Source organism: Phyllostomus hastatus, unplaced genomic scaffold (genome assembly GCF_019186645.2).
Source record: "Phyllostomus hastatus isolate PE091 unplaced genomic scaffold, TTU_PhHast_1.1 phas_contig_16, whole genome shotgun sequence".
Taxonomy (NCBI): Eukaryota; Metazoa; Chordata; class Mammalia; order Chiroptera; family Phyllostomidae; genus Phyllostomus; species Phyllostomus hastatus.
In genome coordinates, this window is record NW_025333643.1 from 6,093,714 (window position 1) to 6,115,056 (window position 21,343).

A 21,343-nucleotide genomic window follows, 5' to 3' on the forward strand; every position below is an offset into this window, starting at 1 on the left:
TTATCCTACTTTTGGTTGTGCGAGAAAGCACCTCTGCCTCCATCTTTGCTGGAAGCCTCCCAGTGTACCTTTTATTTAAAACAAACTTTAAATTGAAGTAATTGCATTCTTAAATGATCCCTTTATTGACTATGGTTTTTATAAAAATCTTTAAAATGGGATTATATCAGGTTTATATAAAAATGGAGTGAAGACTGTGATTCCCCTCATATACTTGCTATCCAGCTTAAGCAGTGTTGCCTCACGCATGCCCCCTGTGTGTCATCTGTCATCTACTTTCCTCCTGCCCACGGGTTATTTTTAAGCAAAGTCCAGACATAGTGTCTTTTTGTGTACAAATGTGTGGAGGGGATTGTAGATTTTTATTCTATACTATGTTTTTTTAGTTTTAATATGTTGACTTTGAAGGCAGAAAGATAATGCTTGCAAATTCAGTGCTGTTTGCATTCCAAGGCATTTATGTATGTGACAGAGTATATTCCAGATCTCTGATGTCTGTGATTGGTAACTACACATGCTAATAAAAGTTCCGGAGGCAAGGCCATTTCCCCCTGGTATTTGTAGACATTTGTGTCTCCTTGAAAAGTAGCCTGTTGTACATATTTAGTGTATTGGAGTTTGAGTGCATATCCCTTAAGAATTGAATTCACATTAATAAATTAATTTTTCAATTCCATTGAGACTGCTATTTATACCTGTATACTCAAAGGAAAGAGCATAGTGACCTTATTGTAATTTTTGGTCATATTCTAAACTGTTTGCATATATAAGAGTTCAGTGTTTTAACTCTGTTATTTTTTGAAACTTTTATTTTGGAATAACTGTAGAAATAGCCTTACAGAAAAATAATAAAAATGGGACAGGGAGTTTACGTGTTCCTATCGTCCAGCTTCATTGTTGATAACTCACGTGACCGTCGCACAGTGAGCAAAACCATGTCATTAACATTGGCTCTATGTCTTTATTTTAACAGCTGCTGAAATAGTTCAAGAAATTGAAAATATGGAGAAGACTAGGATGCGTCTTGAAGCTAGTAAACTCAATGAAAATGTATGTTATAGTCTATTTCAGTATCTGGGTAGAAATAAAGTAAAGTTGAATACTAAAACTAAAACAAGCCAGTATATATTACATTTGTTCAATGGGAAATGTACTAGAACACATTTCCATTTAGTATATTATGATTTACTTGCAGCTAATTTTTTAGCACAAAATTCTATTATATTTATCAGTCTTCTAGCACAACATGCAATCTAAAGAAGAGTTTATTAGTGAGTTATAGCCCTTAGAAAAAGCATATGCCCATATATATCAGGTAGCGTTTGTATTGGTCCTTTTCTCTGCTGGTTGCATTTGATAAGCTGTTTAACTTATGCAGTGCTTGTCATCTATAAAACTCAGGAGTTGAACTCTATGATCTCTAAGATCACCTTAGCTCTGGCACTCCAGCGTTCTGTGATTATACTGATTGAGAAGTTAAGTAATTGTAGGAGTGTATGAGGATTATCTATTGAGCTTATTGAAGGGATCAGAGACCTAAAATTTTTCGCTGTTGCCTTCTTCTAGCTTGATGGCCCAAAACTTGGGGAAGGATGCCAAAGAAGAAAATAGTCATTGTGTCCTATGACACTGGAGGAAGTGTTTTGGGCTCTTTTTTTTTTTCTAGATCATCAATAATGTGTTTGTAAGGAAAACAACGACCTTAGGGAAGTGAGTTTATAATCAGATAGTGGAAAAAAAGAGATTTTCATTGACTTTTTTACTACCTGTGTGCAAACTGTAAGGTGGAGACTGTAAGTGTCTGATGATGAATAATGTAAGTAGACTTCTGATCTCTTAAGTCTAAGATTTTAGAAAGTGGAACTAGAAATTTAATGTATGTCTTATATTTCCCCTATATTACATTTCTTATAGATTTGGGGGAGTTAAGTTAGAAAAGATAGAAGGGGAGCAAGATTTAGTTTATTAGTGATCTACTCAGTGTCTCCAGTCTTGTACTTTAAAGTGTCACCTATTGTATTAATGAATGTGAAAAATTAAAGATTGAAAATACGAAACTTAATTGTTGTGTTAGTACTTCATATGTTCTAATGGAATCCACATTGTATTTTCTACTGATGAGAAATAAGTATTAGGCAAATTATATACTAATTATAATATTGAAGGGAAGTACACAGGAGTTATTTTTCCTAGGTCTATATAAAACAAAGATGGGAGATTATTCCACTGTATTTTAAACATCCACATTTGAGATTTTAAAGTTTATAGTACTGATTTCTATTTTTGTCATATAATGAATTTTTAATGAATAATTTTTGTATTGTTTTAGATAATGGTTTTTACGAAGGATCAAACAGAAAAGGAAATAGATGAAATTCACAGTAAATATCGTAAGTTGTGTGATTTCTTTTTATTTGCAAAGAATTTGAGTTGCAGTTTTTATCTTAAGTTTATTTTTTAAAATGTTTGATACAAACTTATTAAGACTGAATTTTAGTTGTGTTTACTAAGGCAGTGACTTTTTTTTTTAGTCAGTGTGCTTGCATTTTGATTTGTGACTAACATTCATTCTACTTTGAGCTTATCACTAAGCACTTTGCAAATATTAATTAGTTGCTCTCAAAGCATCTCTGTGAGAAGAAAATGGAATTAAAATGGAAACATTTATGACTTTCCAGCCAGTCTTCAAGTCACTCAATGACATTATTTCTGTAAAGAATTTCAGCACTTAAAGCTTGCAAATTTGTGCCAAAAAGAGTTTTCATTTTATTAAGTATTAACAGCTTCCTAATTTTATCACTTTCTTTTTCTTAAATGGTTTTTGTACATATCTTTCCCAGGGCTAGCACATTACTGTTTTGTCAGTTAGGTAGGTAGCTGTTATTCTCTGTTTGGTTTGTTTTTAGTTTAAATTTACATTTAAGTACTTGGTAAACAGTAGTTAATAAATATTTGTTGGGTGAGTATACTACACATGATGTGTTTTAGTTGTGCTAAGAAAAATTTGTTTTCTTTTTTCAGTTCTTAAGCTTTGATGAATTCTTTTTTTCTCTTTTTTATTTTTTATTTTAATCTTTGTTCAAGTACAGTTTTCTCCCTTTTACTCCCATTCCAGCCCACCCACCCAACCCTCCCCACTTCCCTCCCATTACTACCCTCCCCCTAGTTTTTGTACATGTGTCCTTTAAATTTGTTCCTGTAAACCCTACCCATTCTCCCCTGAAATTCCCTCTTCTCTCCCCTCTGGTCACTGTCAGTCTGTCCTCTATTTCAGTGACTTTGGTTATATTTTGCTTGTTTCTTTGTTTTGTTGTTTAGGTTCCTGTTAAAGGTGAGATTATATGGTATTTGTCTTTCACTGCCTGGCTTATTTCGCTTAGCATAATGCTTTCCAGCTCCATCCAAGCTGTTGCAAAGGGCAGGAGCTCCTTCTTTCTTTCTGCTGCATAGAATTCCATTGTGTAAATGTACTATAGTTTTTTGATCCATTCATTTACTGATGGGCATCTAGGTTGCTTCCAGCACCTAGCTATTGTAAATTGTGCTGCTATGAACATCGGGGTGCAAAGGTTCTTTTGTATTGGTGCTTTAGTGTTCTTAGGATATAGTCCCAGCAATGGAATTGCTGGGTCAAAAGGCAGATCCATTTTTAGTTTTCTGAGGAAGTTTCCATACTGCTTTCCATAGTGGTTGTACCAGTCTGCAGTCCCACCCACAGTGCACTAGGGACCCCCTTTTCTCCACAACCTCTCCAACATTTGTTGTTTGTTGCTTTGTTTATGATGGCCATTCTGACTGGTGTGAAGTGGTATCTCATTGTGGTTTTAATTTGCATCTCTCTGATAGCTAGTGATACTGAACATCGTTTCATGTGTCTTTGGATCTTCTGTATGTCCTCCTTGGAGAAGTGCCTGTTCAAGTCCTTTGCCCATTTTTTTAATTGGGTTGCTTGTCTTCTTAGAGTGGAGTCGTGTAAGTTCTTTATATATTTTGGAGATTAAACCCTTGTCTGAGGTATCATTGGCAAATATGTTTTCCCATACAGTTGGTTCTCTTTTTATTTTGATACTGTTTTCTTTAGCTGTGAAAAAGCTTTTTATTTTGATGAGGTCCCATTTGTTTATTCTTTCCTTTATGTCCCTTGCTCTAGGAGACACGTCAGTAAAAAAGTTTCTGCGTGAAATATCTGAGATTTCAGTTCTTAAGCTTTGAAGGGCCGGATAAGGCAGTGATCTGTTTGGGGAGGAAGGAAGATGTGGTTAGTACACAGGCTCTACTTGTTGGGGGTGGGGGCCAGTCCTGTGCTAGACTGTCTGCAGCCTGCAGGCTGGGCAACAGGGGCCACAGCTCTGTTGCTGGAAAGATAAGTGTGGTGTGATTTTTTTTTTTAAATAAACTTTTGGGAAATCAAAGCGATTTTTCTTGAGACAGGAAAGAGACTATCAGTAGATCACCAAATTGGCAGAACTGAGGCTTGTAACAATAGGAGAAACAATTTACGTGGAGAAAAAGTCATTTAAATCACTAAAAAATGGTATCTAATATATATGTCACACTAAAGAAGAAGTAGATACAGGCAGGACAGTATACAAATATCTACTCCCCACCATTTAAGTATCTTAAAAAAGTTTAATGTTATTGCATAAATAGGTCTTGTTAAAATAATTGATTTTGCCCTATTGTAAACCTCAGTATATACTAAAGAAACCAACCAACAAACAACTATCAGGCACTTCTAAAGTGTAAGTGCTTAGTGTTAGTTTGGTCATGCGTTGTGATTTAGTGTCAGGTTCCAAATATTGATTTCTCTTTTTTTAAACATTTTTATTAATATTTTATATGCAGTAGTTTTTTTTTTAATCACTTATATCTGCAAGGCTTATTATGAAAAAAACAAAACTCTTGCTTCCTCCACCATCAGCCTGTCTTCACTCGCACTCCCCTGGAGAAAACAGTTGTCAGGACTTTGGCTTTTGTCTTGGTAGTTATACTTATTTTTATGAAAAGATTGTTCTTTCTGCTATTTCTGGAAGTGTTTCAGTTCTTCATGTTTAATGGGTGGTTGATGTCCCAACATGAAGCACGAAGATTTGGTCTTTTGTACATCTGACTCCTGCCTTTTCCTTCTTCTCACCCTCTGACTATTGTCGTAATTTTTTATAAGTCTAATATTTAGTTAGATTCTTTACAGTTTGAGCCAGACAACATATATAATATGGTTATGAAGGGAAGAAGAGTATGCCACCCCCAAAATACACTACTTCAGCATAAGAATTAATTAGGGTACTTTCAGCTGAAGGCAACTGAGAAGCAGATATTTAAAAAAAAAAAGTGCTCTCTGCTTTCCCCTTGTTTGCCTAAAAGCCAGACATAAATTTACAAAGGTATCTACCTGTTCATCATCTGCTTTCTGTCCCTAGATATGTTAGTCTTTGTATCAATGGAGAAGGCACTGCCTTAAATTTACATAACAGACCTTATTCCTGTTGACTGTGTTTTTTCCAGTTACCTCCCCAAAACACCTTTTGTGTGTGTGTGTGGGGGGGGGGGGGAATTGGAGGAACTGCCTGAAAGTGCTGTTTAAGCCAGTGTTCCAAGACATGTCTTTTTAATTTAGGTATCTTCCACGTATATGTAGGATATGCATGTTAATAATTTTCTATTGGTTTTTCTTTTGTTAATTTGTCTTTTGTTATAGGGTTACCAGCAAAGAACTAAGAAGGTTGGAGGGAAAATTCCTTTTTCCTCCCCTACAGTTATAATTCCTTTTAGGAAAACATTCTATTTTTTAATAATAATTGTCTTTCACTTGCTTAGTTTTCTATTTACCTAGTATTAATTTACCTCTAAACTTTCCACCAAAAATGTGTATTACCTTCTAATACATTTAAACACATCAATGTTGATCAACTCATTACTGTCTCAGGAGCATCCTGCCTGAGGTAGCCCCCAGCCTCTGGTGCTGTCCTGTTCCATCTGCTGTGGCTGCCCTTTGCTACTGTCCTGGAATTCCCTCTCACCAACCTTCTGGGCATGGCACTCTCCTTCCTGCTGTGTGCTTCATTTTATTTCAGCAAACAGCTCTGCCTCTTCTCTTTCCTTGTTTTGGTGGAATACAATTTTAGGAAATTCCCTGAGAAAAAGATTTATGGAATGACATTTTTTAAGGCCATACATAACTGGGAATATTACCTTTACTATTGATTGATTATATGACTGGCTTTGCAATTTTAGTTTGGAAAGATTTTTCCTTCCAAATTTTGAAGGTATTTTTTCATTGACTTATATCTTCTGGCATTGTCATCATTAACTATCTTGCCATTCTAGGTCTCTATCCTTCTTATATAACATTTTTCCCTTTCCTGACCCACACATGTTCAGTTTATTATGTTCTGTTAGTCTCTGTCTTCTATCTCCTGATTTCATGTATTTCTTACTCTTATCTCCACCACTATGCTAGTCATAGTTGCTTCCTAACTAGTCATCCCCAATCTACTCTTGACCCTCTCAAATTCATTAACACTCAAAAGCCAGGTTGTCTTTTAAAATGGGTGAGTCTTCTGATCATACTCTTTCTGCCTTGCTGCCCTCCTGCCATGATGAAAAGCTTTCAGAGGCTTTTAAGTACATGAAACCTGTCATTTCCCAGACTTGCCTCCCTCTAGCCTTGTCTCTTCCTCTTCCTCCTTGTGATCCGACCACTCAGTAATCTTTTACTTCTTTTATCAAATTCTTTGCTGCTGCAGGGCTTTTATTACCCTCTTCTCTCTTTGTCGGGGAATTGTCTTCTTCTCTTGATGGTTTTTGTGGACTCATCTGCTTTCCCAGCACTTACTCAGCTTCATTGCAATTTCCGTGGGAAATCCTCCGTGATCTCCCAGACAAGGTGACGTTTCCCTTTTGTATGTACTTACTACATCATCTGGTATTTTTTTCATATCACTATTCCATTTGTTTATTCAGTACAAGTGTTTTGAGTAAGTACTAATATATGCAAGACACTCTCCGGGTGCTAGGGATGTAGGAATGAACAAGACAGCCATAAAGCTCATCCTTTTGGAGCTTATCTTCGGCTAGTATTTTAGAGAGTGGTAAATGAAAAAGAGAAAAAAGGAAACAAGGGAGAATATAAGAGAGTTTACATTTTTTATAGGATGCCCATAATTGTTATTATGTATACAATTAATTTGTAATTATTTCTAATGAATTTCTAATTGTGTATTTTAGTTTGCTAGGGCTTCCATAACAAAGTACCACAGAATGGGAGGCTTAACACAACAGACACTTATTGTCTCACAGTTCTTGGGGGCTAGAAGTCCAAAATCCAGCTGTCGGCAGGGTGCAGGCTGGGTTCCTTCCGAGGGCAGTGAGGGAAGGACCTGTTTCAGGCCTCACTCATTGCCTTTCTCTTTCGTCCCTTCACAATGCCTTTCCTCTGTGCGTGTCCATGTGCCCCTTTTATAAAAACACCCCTCATATTGAATTAGGGCCACCCTAACAATCTCATCTTAGCCTGATTACCTCTATAAAACCCTGTCCTCAGGTGAGGTCACATTCTGAGGTCTGTGGGGTTAGTACTTCAACATATGAAGTTCGGTGAAACACCACTCAACCTGTGACAGTACTTAACAATATATCCTTCCCTTATAAAACTGGAAGTTCTACAATGGAGGAAATGTTTCTTCCTTGCTCACTGCTTTATAAACAAGTGAATGAATAAATGAAGAGGGGAGAATCATCATGTTGATCAGAGTCTACCAAGCCTCTAAAAAATAGGCTAAGAGAAAACAAAAGTTTTTCTGCATCTCACTATTCTGTTTACTTTTGAGAAGAAGCATACAAGCTTAAGTCTATTCTCCAAGCTTAAGGTATTGGCCATGCTTCAGCCACCTCCCATCTTCTGACTTGTACAGACTTTTCTTCTATTCATTCATGGTGGGTTGCTTTTTAAAAGAAAAGACAGGAAGGCAGAAAATCACATTGTTGAATATATATTCTGTGCCAAGGGTTCCACAGATGCTATTTTAGTAATCCTCCCAGCAACCCTACGAAACTAGTTTTATCCTATTTCATAGAGTGAGAAACTGAGACCCAGAAACGTTAGACAGATTGCTCATGTTGTAGGTGAAAAGCAGAGCTGGAAATTAAACCCAGGTGTACCAGGTGCCAAAGTCTAAACCCTTCGCACTCTACAAAAGATGCTTTGAGTCTGAATGAATCACTTGTATGTTGGAAATCTCTTTTGGAGGGTAAGTTTTAGTTTCAAGTGATAGTGCTTTAAAAAGGCTTAATTTTATGAATGGGATACTTCGGTAGTTTTGTGATGATATATCTTTTTTTTAAGCAGTCTTTTGGATGGACTTAGAATCCATGAACTCCTCTTTCAGTAATAGAAAGAAACAATGAAATCAGTCAATTTGAACTTTATAGAAAGAGTATTTGAAACAGAGGTTGAATCAAATGAGTTTGAGTTACTTGTGCAGTTCAGATACCAGAACTTTTGATCAGTCTTTTTAATGAAAGCTGTGAATTGCCCCAGCAAGGGGCAGAATCTTAGCCTGATGGAAAGTTATTCCACTTGCCTGCCACGGGAGACGTATTTTTGAGATCTCTATGCTTTTTGCTGTGATGAAATACAGTTTTGTACTCCTCCAGAACACAGACACAGCACCAGTGAGCATTCTGGTTGTCTCCTGAAAATATTCCTGGGATTATCAGCCTAATCTTGCTAAGAACACAAGGCATTTTAACATAGTTAATTTATTCCCTTGTACTTTTTTTGGTCATTAATTCAACAAATATTTATTGAACATCTGCTGTGTGCCAGCTGCTATGTATTGTGGATACAGCAGTGAAAAAGATGTATAGGTCCCTTTTCTCATGGAGCTTTCATTCTAGTAGCAGAAATATAACATCTTAAGTCAGATGATTATAACAATTTTAGGTGGCAAATGCTATAAAGAAATAAAACAGGGTAGTTTGAGAGAAATTATGGGGGCATTAGGCAAGGTAGTCAGGAACAGGCTTTTCTTGAGGAGTGGACATTTGAAATGAGTCATGAGGAGAACGAAGTAAAAATAAAGAGGCAGCCCTTCACAGAGCTGACGGAAGAGTGTTCTGGACAGAGAGAATACAGAGGGCGGAGCCCCTGAAGCAGAAGCAAAGGAGGCAAATGTGGCCAGAGTGGAGCAGTGAGTGCTGGGGGCAAGCAAATGGGGTGAGGGGTGGGAGGGCCAGGTCGTACATGACCTTGTAAGATTTTATTTCAGATTTCATTATCGGTGCCATGAAAAGCCACTGGAAGGTTTAAAATGATAAGTAATATGGTGTCACATTTTAAAAGATCATGGTATTTGTTGAATAGAGAATAAATTAGAAGGCAGCAAACAATAGTCAGAAAACCAGTCTGGGGGCTCATCACTCAAACAGTATTTATTGATTATCAGTTACTGCATCCTAGACAGTATTCTAGGAGTTGGGAATATAATATTAAATAGACCAAGTCTCTGCCTCTATGGGGTTTGCCTTCTAACATGACTAGTCAGACAATAAACAAATGAGTAAGTTGTATATTAGTCAGCTAGTGAGTGATCCGTACTATAAAGAAATACAAGGCTAGAGTGATGGAGCTATTGTTCAGGTTTGGTGGTCAGGGAAGGCCTCTGTAAGGAGGAGGAATGATACACGAGAAGAGACCTGAGGTGAGGCTGCTATCATGAATTGTGACAGAGCTACAACCTAGTCTGGAGTGGCAGCAATGTAGAAGTAAGAGGGACAGTTCAAGGTTACCTTTGAAGTAGAACCAGTGGTACTCACTGATGGATTTAATACGGGGATGACTAAAAAAGGAATTATGAATGACTCCTACACTCTTGATTGAATCAGCTGGGGAAACAATGCTGTCATTATTTACAGAAATGGAGACCAAGGGAGGATTATGGATGAGGAAAGGGAATCAAAATTTATGTTTTAAGTTTTGGTTTCTGGTAGATAGTTAAGCAGGAAAGAGAATTAAATATGACTGAATGAGCTGCCTAACCAAACAGACATCATGTGCTTACAGGTAGTAGTTAAGGCTAAGAGCACAGGTAGTAGTTAAGGAGAAGAGTACTGGGAAGAAGACTGCTATAGGGACAGAGCCTAGTCCTAAGCCCTGGCGAGTTCCAACGTCTACAGCAACAGTTCTCAGTTTTTCAAGCCTCTTTACAGTATTAAAAATTGTCAAGGACACAAAAGAGCTTTTGTTTATATGGGTTATATCTGCTGCTATATACCATATTACAAATTAAAATGTATAGGACTTAGACTTCTGGTCAAGTAGAGTAACAGGGACCTGATATACTCTCCCCCAGAGACATCCAACATAAATGGACAAAATGTATGAAACAGTGGTTTTTGGTACACTGGATATTAGGTAACAAAGGACAGGAATATCTACAAGATAGGGAAAAAATGAGATGAGCCCTGTAATAGAGTTTCTAGGTTGTGGTGCAGGCAGGGGGATCCCAGGCAGAGCTTGGTAGACTCTGAATTAAGGATACAGATCTAAGATACCAGGGAAACTGAAGGCACTGGAGTTGGCAGGACAGTGCAGGAGAGGAGAGACTAGCACAGAGAGAGAGCCCTAGGAATCTGCAGAAGGTTCATTCTGTGTATTCACTCAGTATACAAAGTATGTTCTCTGGCTGTTACCAGAGAAGAACCAGGAGCAGGGAGGGTCTGCCTGGCATAGTTTGGAAATAGGATTCTTCTGTGCTGTTGCAGGAAAATAACTTCAGGGTTGCACATGTCAGAGGATTTTAAGCCATATTGGCATGATTTAGTAGAGTGAAACTAGATTGTATGCCTTCAGAAAGGTAGAGAGCAGGCAGGCTATATGGTAGTAGCTTGTGGATAGAAGTAAAAGAAGAGTTCTCTGCTACTGCTCACTGCTCCCCTGGTTGCAAGTCTTGTGGGGACCCTTAGAGTTTAGGACAAAAGAAGACAAAAGGCACAAGCCCCGGAGAAGGGCATGGGCAGCTCCAAGGAGGGCTTGTGCTGGATTCTTTGTCTAGCTTTTGTATGTTTCCTTGGGTTCAGAAAAGGGCAGGCTTTCTTTCAAACTATTCCATCTCTAATCTCTTTCCTGGCTTTTCCCAGGGCTGTGGTGTGTCTTCCCCCATCCAGTCCCTTTCCTGGCTCTTCCAGGATTTCATGCCCTTAACATATCCATCTGATCTTCCCCCAGATTTTCCCAGGCTGGTCCCCTAACCCCTTATAGACGTAATTTTGGCTTCTCCTGAGCATGCACTCAGTGAAAGGAACTTCCCATCACCATTTTCTTTCTCCCCTCATTAATCTGAAGGAATGGTGCCCGTTATTCCCTGGGGTGTCTTCCTGGAATGACAGTGAAACTGTCCTTTTCTAGTTAATCTGGCTTAATCAGATGCCTGGTTTGCTCTTTTCCTTTTTGTGAATATCTGATAACTAACTGCCTACTGTAACATGACCACAATAGAATTAAATTAGAAATCAATAACAAAACTGCCAGGTATTTGGAAACTGAGCAACATACTTCCAAATAACTCATGGGTCAAAGGAATATTAAGACCAAGAAATTTCAAAATTATTTATTTCCTCATTTAAAAACAAATTCATTATGTGATTAACATAACCTTATTTTGATAGGAAATAACTATTTCTCAGAACAAAAATAATCAAAATAAGAGGAAATTTCTACTCCTAGCCCAGATGGCATAACAGAGAATGTATGTATGTTCCTTCATTAATAAACTAGAAAACCAGATAAAATGTATGAAACTGTGGTTTTTTAGATAATGGGAAAAAGCACAGGACAGTGATTCCTGACAGAGAGAAAACCAAGTGGTGAGCTCTCCAGGCCCATAGCTTACTGCCTGTGGGCCGTTTTCAGGCACTGGATGGGGGCACCCCAGAATGATCTGGTGGTGTCACTGAGTAAGGTAAAACAGAAATGAAAGTTGTGGAAGGCCAGGGTTTCTAGAATTTGTGGGATAGCTAACCAAAGAAAAGAGTACCTCAATCCACACGTGATTGAGAGGAAAGTGCCTGAGACTAGGGAAAGACTACTTGAAAGGATTAGCTCCAGAAATTTTCAACAGCTTGAATCCACCACAAGCCTTAGTAGGAAAAACCACATAATATATAGGGATGTCAGGCAGAATCCTCATAAAGGTATTAATTGCTTTAGTAGCTGGGCTAATCTACCTTAGGGCTAGATGGTAAATATTTTGGGCTTTGGGGTTTTTGTAAAATGTTCTTGTTTATTAATAAATCTTTATAAGAATATAAAAACTTACCCAGCTGGGTTGCTCAGTTAGTTGGAGCATGGCCCCATAAGTTGTGGGTTTGATTCCTGGTCAGGGCACATGCCTAGGATGTGGGTTTGATCTCTGGTTGGGCACCTACGCCTGTGGGAGGCAACCCAGGCAACCTATCTGATGTTTCTCACATTGATGTCCCTCTCCCTCTCCCCTCTGTTTCTCTCGCTCCCCTGGCCCCCTTCCCTCACTCCCTTCCTCCTCCCCTTCTCCCCTTTGTCCCACCCCTCTCCCTTCCGCTTCTCCCTCTCTCTTCCCCCTCTCCCTCCCCTTATCCCTTTCTCTTCATTTCCTCTTTCCCTTCCTGTCCCTGAAATCAATAAAAATGTCCTTGGGTAAAGATTTTCAAGAAAATTTTTTAAATATAATAACCATTCTTAGCTAGAGAGCCATATAAAAATAGGCCTTAGGGTTGGTTTTGGCCTTTGGGCTTTTAGACTAATGGTTTTGCAATTTTTTTCTAATGAAAAGATTTAAAAAAAAATAGACTTCACTTTTTAGAATATTTTCAGGTTCATAGCAAAATTGAAGGGGGAAATACAAGTGAGTTCCTGTATCTCTCTGATCCAGAGATGCAGGCTCTCCCGCTATCAGCATCTCTCTTTAAAAAGCAATGAAAATAATGTCCTCAGATGAGAATTAAAAAAAAAAAATCTTGAAGAATATGAGTTGGTTGAATGTGGACTTATTCAATGGCTCTCACAACTGTCTGAACCACTTAAAACTTTTAAGAGGTAAATTCAGGGCATCTAATCAGCAGAACTGAGATTTTTAAACTCTCAAGTACTGCTTGCCAAATGGCAGAACTCCTGAAATAAGGGGAAGAGATGAGTGTGAACAGGCTTATTAGTCATAGTATCTTGGCATTGTTCTCTTTTCTTTTTTAATTATAGTTGACATACAATGTTATATTAGCTTCAGATGTACAGCCTAGTGATTCAATATTTATATATCTTATGAAATATATAAGATACATTGTTTTTTTGAGCAGAGGTTATGGGACTTCTTGGGCCAAAGCAGTGGCTGCTATTTACTTTTTGGTTTTCAGCCTAGGCATAGGAGTAATTAGATTTTAAAAAGAAAATCCCTTTAATTCTGGGATTTTATTACTTCAGAAGATAAAGGCATTAAGCCTTTCTAACTACTAATGAGATTACTGTAACAAGTTCCTTGTGTAATTTTTTACAATCCAAAGATCTGGTCTAACTAATTCTGGAGACCCCAAAATGCTGTGCTATCCTGTTTGCCTAACAGAAAATACCATTGTGTGAGCCCATTTATTTATTTTATTTGTGGAGCAGAAGTACAAAGTAATTATCCTTGAATGCATAGAGTTAAATAGGACTTGAAAGAAATCCCCTAGATTGTAATCTTAGGATCTTACCTTTTCTGAAGAGCTGACTTTTCCGGTAATCTTTATGGCTCGCTTATATTTCTTTTGCTGAAATTTTAACCAGTATATTATTTCAAATTTACCAGACACTTACAACCCAACACGATAGCTTCATTAGGAGTTTTCATACATGTACTAGACACATAAATTTATTGCAATTAGGAGCAGTCTTTCCCTAGTGTCCAAAGAACAGTCACACTTATTGATCAGGAATATTGAAATGAATGTGCAAATGGAGATGAACCTGGCTTCTTCCACAGTGGAGGAGGCAAGTCAGTTGAGCTTTTACCAGCCAGGATTTTGCATGTCTAGACAAGAATTTTCCATTGCTGTCAGTTATCTACGATTTACAGAGCTGTAGCACAGCTCAAAGACAATGAATGACTGGACTTCTGGAAGGGTAGCTCCAGCAAATGCATAGTTTTCACTTGAAGCACAAAATTTCCCCCATACCCAGTTATTCTTAGTATTGTGCTACAGGGGAAAATAGGGGTTACTGTCTGAAAATAGTCTCAAAACTCTGTTTTAACTATTTGCATTATGATTCTTTCTAATATGTATTTTTGCAGGATTTATGACATTGTGAACCATGGCTTCAGTGGTTAAGGGTGCTAGATAAGTAAAGTGCAACCTCAGCTTTTTGAACCCTGGTTCGAAATCACAAATGAATGTCCTCAAGTCATGCTTTAACAATGACTGGCCACTCTTTACTGAGTAAATTCATGAACACTACTAATAGTGACCTGAGGTTAGGCTTAAATTATTTCAGAGGTGTGAGGGGGATTGGTGGTGGAGATGTCTTAGATGGTTAAAGGGGTTCTGATTGGAAACCGGCAAGAAGTGTGAAGGGAAAAAGAGACTTGAAATGGATATTCTTTATTTTTATAACCCAACTTTCCTAGAGGTTTTTGCTGTTATATTTAATTAATATTCTTCATCTTAATACTCTTTTGTGTCTTAGAAATTAAAATGGTGTCTTTTGGATATATCTGGGAAAGCAGTATATTTCATGCTCTAGCAAAAAAGACTTTCTAGAGGATGGGGGTGGGGAGAAACCTATAGCTGCAAACTGGAATGCCAGGTTTCCATGTTTGTATCTGAGGAGGGGAGAAGATGAGAAGGCTTCTACCATCTCCCAGCCCCTTGTACTCTTGTGCTTGCCAGCTTCTTAATTTAATGCACGTGATTCCCAAGGGTGCTATTCTTGAGCAAGCTTGTACACTTCTTGATACTGTTTGTTGGTTATAGACTTTAACTTCTCTAGTCCTTGCTTTACTGAGAAGATCTTTTCAATTTCAGGTAAAAAACATCAGAATGAATTTCAGCTTCTGGTGGATCAAGCCAAAAAAGGATATAAGAAAACTATTGAAATGTCAAAAAAAAAAGTAACCAAAAAAGAAGATGAATCTACAGAAACACTATTCTCTGTATGCATGGGTAAGAGACTTTAATTAAAAACAAATGATGTTGAATTTCACTAATTTATTTTAATATAAAAAATTAAACCAAAGGAATTTACTTTGGACTCAGTAGATATTTGAAATGGGAAGTATTTTTAGACGTATAGCAGTTGTTGAAAGTGAACCGAGTTCATAACTCTGGGGAAAAAGACTGGGAGGATGTCCTAAGACACAGTTTCTAACATCTGTCTTCGTTTTGGTTAATAATGAATCAGACATTTCTTAGTTCTTTAAACTTGAAGATGTTTTCTAGGTGTGGGAAATATTGCTGTGGATCTTGCAAAGAGAATAAATTATTTTTGTTACAGGTCACTGGTATTTATTTTGGAGGGAATGTTCTGCTAAGAAAATCTAAAGCTAATACACTTGGTATGGCAATACATAGCATATTTCTTAATTTCAACCCATTTTAATTTTAGATTAATACTATATTTCTATTGCCAGGACTTTGGGACAGTAAATAAAACAGAATCATAATGGAGGGAAGTGCACAAGAAAATTTCCTGTTATTTTTTTTATTGTGGTAAAATGTACATAAGATTTATTATTTTAACCTTTTATAAATATACAGTTGAGTGGCATTAAATACATTCACAATATAACCGTCACCACTACCTATACCCAAAACTTTTTCTTCATCTCCAGTGAAAACTCTGTACCCATTAAATAATAACTCCTTTCCTCCCTCCTCTCCCTTCAACCCCTGTTGTTTTTTGAATTATACTTTTTGTGTATGAATTTGTTATTCTAGGTATCTCATATAGGTGGAACCATATAATACTTGTTCTTCTGTGTTAGCTTATTTCATTAAGCATAATGGTTTCAGGGTACTCAAGTTATGGCATCTATTAAAATTTCATTACTTTTTATGGCTAACTAATACTCTGTTGTATGTATATGGCACATTTTGTTTATCCATTCATCTGGAATGGGTTATTTTCACCTTTTGGCATTTGTGAGTAATGCTGCTATAAACATTGGTTTTTAAATACCTCTCCAAGTCTCTGTTTTCCATTCTCTTGGCTCTATACCTAGAGAGTGGAATTCCACTGGAGTGGAATTTCCAGTTCATATGCTAATTCTGTTTACCTTTTGAAAGATTGCCACACTATTTTCCACATTGATTAAACCATTTTCCATTCCCACCAGCGATGTTTGGGAATTTCAGATTCTGTCTGTTGTCACCAACATTTGATGTTTTACATAGCCATGGTGGTCGGTATGAAGTAGTATCTCATTTTGATTTTGACTTGTATTTTCCTAAAGCCTAGTGATGTTGAGCATCTTTTTTTTTATTAAAGTGTTGTTGGGTAAATGGATCTACTGATCCTGTTTCTATTTTTTTTTTAAAGATTTTATTTATTTATTTTTAGAGAGGGAAGGGAGGGAGGGAGGGAGGGAGAGAGAGAGAGAGAGAGAGAGAGAAACATCAATGTACAGTTGCTGGGGGTTATGGCCTGTAACCCAGGAATGTACCCTGGCTGGGAATCGAACCTGGGACACTTTGGTTCCCAGCCCGCGCTCAATCCACTGAGCTATGCCAGCCAGGACAAGCATCTTTTTTATATGGTTATCTGCCCTTTTGTTTGTCTTTGGAGAATGTCTGTTAAAGTCCTTTGTGTATTTTTTAATTGAGTTGTTTGGTTCTTTTTCTGATTGAGTTTTAGGAATTCTTTATACATCCTGGATACTAATGCCTTATTATATGTGATTTGCAAATGTAAACATTTTTGGGGTAGTCTTTTTGCTTTCTTGTTAGTATCTTTTGATGCACATAGGTGTTTGATTGTGATGAAATCCAATTTATCAACTTCTTCCTTCTGTTGCCTGTACTTTTGTTGTTATATCCACGAAGTTGTTGCCAAATCAATGCCATAAAAATTTCCTTTGTTTTTTTCTAAGAATTTTATAGTTTTAGCTCTTACATTTAGATTATGATCCATTTTGAGTTAATTTTTATATATAGTGTAAGGGAAGGGTCCATCTTCATTCCTTTGGATGCAGATAATCCATTTTTCTGAACACCATTTGTTAAAAGACTGTGCTTTCCCCACTGAATGCTCTTCACAATCTTGTTAAAAGTCAATTGATCATATATGTGAGGGCTTATTCTGTGCTCTCTGTTTTATTGGTTGTATGTCTGTCATGCCAGTAGTATACTGTTTTAATTATTGTAGCTTTGTAATAAAATTTGAAGTTGATATTTTGAAGTCCTCCTGTTTTATTCTTCCTTTTCAAGATTATTTTGGCTATCTGGGTTCCTTGAGATTGATTCTATGTAAATTTTAGGGTGGGTTTTTCTATTTCTGTAGAAAATGCCAAAGGGATTGCATTGAATCTATAGATTGTGTTGGTCAGTTTTGACATTTTAACAATATGAAGTCTTCCATTCATGAATGTAAGATAATCTTTCATTTATTTATCTCTTCTTTAATTTCTTTCAACTTGTATTTTTCAGCATACAAGTCTCTTTTACCTACTTGGTTAGATTCATTCCCAAGTATTTTACTCTTTTAGGTGCTATCGTATTCCTTATATTGTCTTATATTCTGGTGTCATTTAGTAGTTTGCTGCCTGAGTATATGAAGTCTGTCCAGATTTTAGTTTTGGGAAAAGCCAAAAGTTACAGGGCGCCAAATCTGGGCTGTAGGGGGTTGTTGAGTCACCTGGGTGATTTGATGTTTTGCTAAAAAACTCTTCATGAGACATGATGCATGAGTAGGCATGTTGTCGTGATGAAGTTGCCAGTCACCAGCTGCCCATAGCTGTGACCTTCTGACTCATCTGAATAGTTTCTATGGAGGAGTGTTAAAGCTCCACACAAAATTTGATGCAGATTCCTTGCTCTACTTGCTCAGTCATTTTGAATGTGACAGCCACATAGTACACATGCTCACTCAATAGTGTCTATGTCCCTACTGACTAATTCAGTGAAGTCATCATTAATCACACATGCTCACTCAATGGTATCTACCTCCCCCACTGATCAATACAATGAAGTTTATCATTATTCACGCATGCACATTCCAGCCCACTCTCCTTAGCTGTCAGGTTATGTTGATGTGGTGCAAACCATTCTCGTTATATGAAAAATGGCTGCACTTTTTCTGGACAGACCTCATATACCCCATGGTCTTTGTGAACAACTTGGATTTGTTCATGCAGTTGTTAAAGATAGTCTTAAAAAATGGTTTAGCTCCAGAGAAAATCTGGCCTACTATCTCAGATTCGGAGAACATTTTTGTTTATTGGTTGAGATTGCTTGTACGCAGGGGTTATAATATATTACCTGTATGTGTATGTGCACATAGATATTGCTCTCTCTGGGGTTCACAGATGAGTGTGCTGCTGGTGAATTGCTGTGCGTGAATGTCGATGTTTGGGAGAGGTGGGGAGTGCAAGAGAGGAAAACAGATAGACAGTCACAGACTGACTGAAAGGTTGGGCTTTGTACGACATCATACAAATGTATGAACTGTGCTAAAATTTTCTCTTTAGAATAAACTTGCTCATTAAAGTGCCAGTGAGTTAAAAGCTAACTCATTGAGTATAAGTTAAAAAGGTGTGTTCTGTCAAGTAAAACCTTCATTTATTTTGTTGTGTGTCTTTGGGGAAGTTTGATGTCAGAGCCTCATGTTCGGGGCTCTGTTTAAAGACCTCTGCTGAAACCTGTGGACGGATGTGGAGGATTACTGGCTTTCAGCACCTACACATTGTTGTATGATACTTGTTCCCAGAAGAGAATATATCTGATACAAGCTTACTAAAGAGAGGAGGAAGTAAGAGAAGATAGTAAATCAGGTGCAAAAATCAAAAACAGTTTTAAGGTGAGCAGGATTCTGTTCTCTGGCTTGTCAGTGTGGTTGCAGCCCCCTGGCCAGTTGAGTGTTAGAGTTACCTGGGTGTACTGAGTTTGCTGGATGACTGATTCCTCTTAACATGGTTTTGGGTGACTTTACCAGAGGAGCTCCTGGGTGGTTGTCCTAGTTAGCTTCTTTTCTCGTCCCCCAGATGCACACTAGAGGGTACAGTTTGGTTCTGGAAATGATTAGGCTGACTGAAAGCCAGACATCAGGAGCTTAGTTTTAGAAATTGTACTCTTGTGATGTATGCTGTTCTCCAGTATAACAAACGCTTATATCATTATTTCTGGAAAAATTCTGACTATATGGACTTGGAAAGATTTTTTAAAAGAATTTGCCCTATTCTTTTTCCATAAATTTTCTTTTTAACAAAACCTTGACAATTTTTCTTAGTGTCCTTCGTTAAAGGCCACTTGCCTCTGTAAGCACATGGATGAGTGATGTGTGAAAGCTCTGCTTCTCTGTGAAACTCATGAATAAGGGTTCTATACTATTAGCCCTCGTGGCCTGAGTAAGTGTAGTACTTACTCAGTTCCCAAATCTGAAAGACAGCACAGTGGAGATCCCAGCTGAGCTCTGAAACAGGATGTGAGGGAGAGTCCTGAGCACTGAGGGATCCTTCATGGATTTTATTATCTGCACTCACACCTGCAGCTATTTGGTCATACCTGCATGTCACCTTCTTGTAAACTTTGTGTCTTTATCTGCAGTTAGAGACTTCAGAAATTGAAAATATGACACAGGATACATAGAAATGCGACATGTATTGTGTCAAACAAAACTATTGGATATGTCTGATTAGTTTTTCTTTTCAATAGTGAATATTAGATTCATTGTAACAGACTTAGAAAAATGTCTAGGTAGATACATTACCATATAGTAGTCAGTGACAAATATTGTAATTGCTTTACTAATTGAATCTTTAATCCTTTTTAATATGTTTCTTACGTTTATCAGTGTTTTCTGGTCTGAATATGTAGGAATTCTTTACAGTATTACTAATACTGTAAATATTATAAAAGCCACATTAGAATTACAAGGTTCTCCCTACTCCTGATGCAGAGGAGATTTTGTTTTTCAGTTAATTAATCTGGAAATACATGGAATGGACAATGTAATTAGATGACACCATTACAGTGTTGATTCTGATTTTCTGGCTGTCACTAGAGTTTTGGAATCAATGTTAAATAAACATACTTTACTAATACAAATAGGAATATTAAATATTGTGGAAATAATAAATATGCAGAAGTAGTAGGTTTTAAGGTACTTTTAAATGTTTCCTTATTTTTCTTCTTCTTTTCAATTTAGAACAGGAAGATAATAAAATGAAATTCTCAGAGATGCCCTTGGTAATAAACCACTTCTCTCAGTCAAAACTGGACTCCCCAGGGACCTTAGAGCCTGATACACCTGATGATTGTTCCAGTTGTACGGACATTCAGGAAGACCATCTGTCTTCATCAGAATCAGATTCATGCAATAGGTAAGAAACTTGCAGTAGTTGATTATTTGAAATGCCTCTTTCCTGGGCATGCTAAGAGAGGCACAAATAATCAGAGAACAACTTTGGAGCTGATGCAGTTTCTCAGCCTTCCATTTTAGGCTCCTTTTACTGCTCTGTAGCATTTACAGTGATAGCAGGGCAGGACGTGGGAGAGCATGCAGTCCTAGGGTGGTTTTGTTTTTTGCCTTTTGGCCTTTATATAGGCATTTTTTCTGGAGTTGGAAAAGAGTATGGTAGACAATGAAATTTTTGTCAAGACAATGAGTGAAGGAGACAAAGATAACTATACTAGAAAACAGTGATAACCAGAAAGACAGTGCATAGGGAGAGTAAAACAAGAAGAATTTAATCAAACAAATAGAAGCAATGGGGAAACTTTAAGAAAGAGAGATTTGGAGGTAAGTCATTTTCCAGCTGATTTTTTTAGAAGATATTAAAACAATTTTTAAATGAGGACACAGTGTTAAATCATTATCATACACACACACACCGTTTTATGTTCTGGCATTTCACTTTATATGATAAATACTACCCATGTTTCTACATCATCTCTATAACTTTTAAATGGATACAGTGTTCTCTTGTTTCTCTCTACTGTAATTGACCAGACTCTTCAATTTTTTTCGGATATCTACATTTTCCTTAGTGTTCTTGTATACCTAATGCTGTGGTAAAACTCTCTTCATGACCCTTGATATTTAAAAATTTTAAAGTTTTTAATGTTTAAAAATTGTTAAAGTGTAGTGCTCTAGATTGATAGATTATGTCTAATTTGAATCATC

At 37.1% G+C, this 21,343-nt stretch overlaps 1 protein-coding gene across 4 annotated transcripts in view; it reads left to right on the forward strand.

Annotated features, from left to right (window-relative positions):
• RAD18 (RAD18 E3 ubiquitin protein ligase) overlaps window positions 1-21,343 on the forward strand; it is a 154,726-nt gene that overhangs the window by 47,450 nt on the left and 85,933 nt on the right. For all 4 annotated transcript variants that reach the window (XR_006784934.1, XM_045832532.1, XM_045832530.1 and 1 more), the window contains exons 8-11: window positions 974-1,050; window positions 2,330-2,390; window positions 15,031-15,168; window positions 20,366-20,540. Coding sequence is in view for 3 of the 4 variants with exons in the window: in XM_045832532.1 (XP_045688488.1) it covers window positions 974-1,050; window positions 2,330-2,390; window positions 15,031-15,168; window positions 20,366-20,540 (451 nt within the window). In the remaining variant the exon portion in view is untranslated. The remainder of the gene's footprint in view (window positions 1-973; window positions 1,051-2,329; window positions 2,391-15,030; window positions 15,169-20,365; window positions 20,541-21,343) is intronic.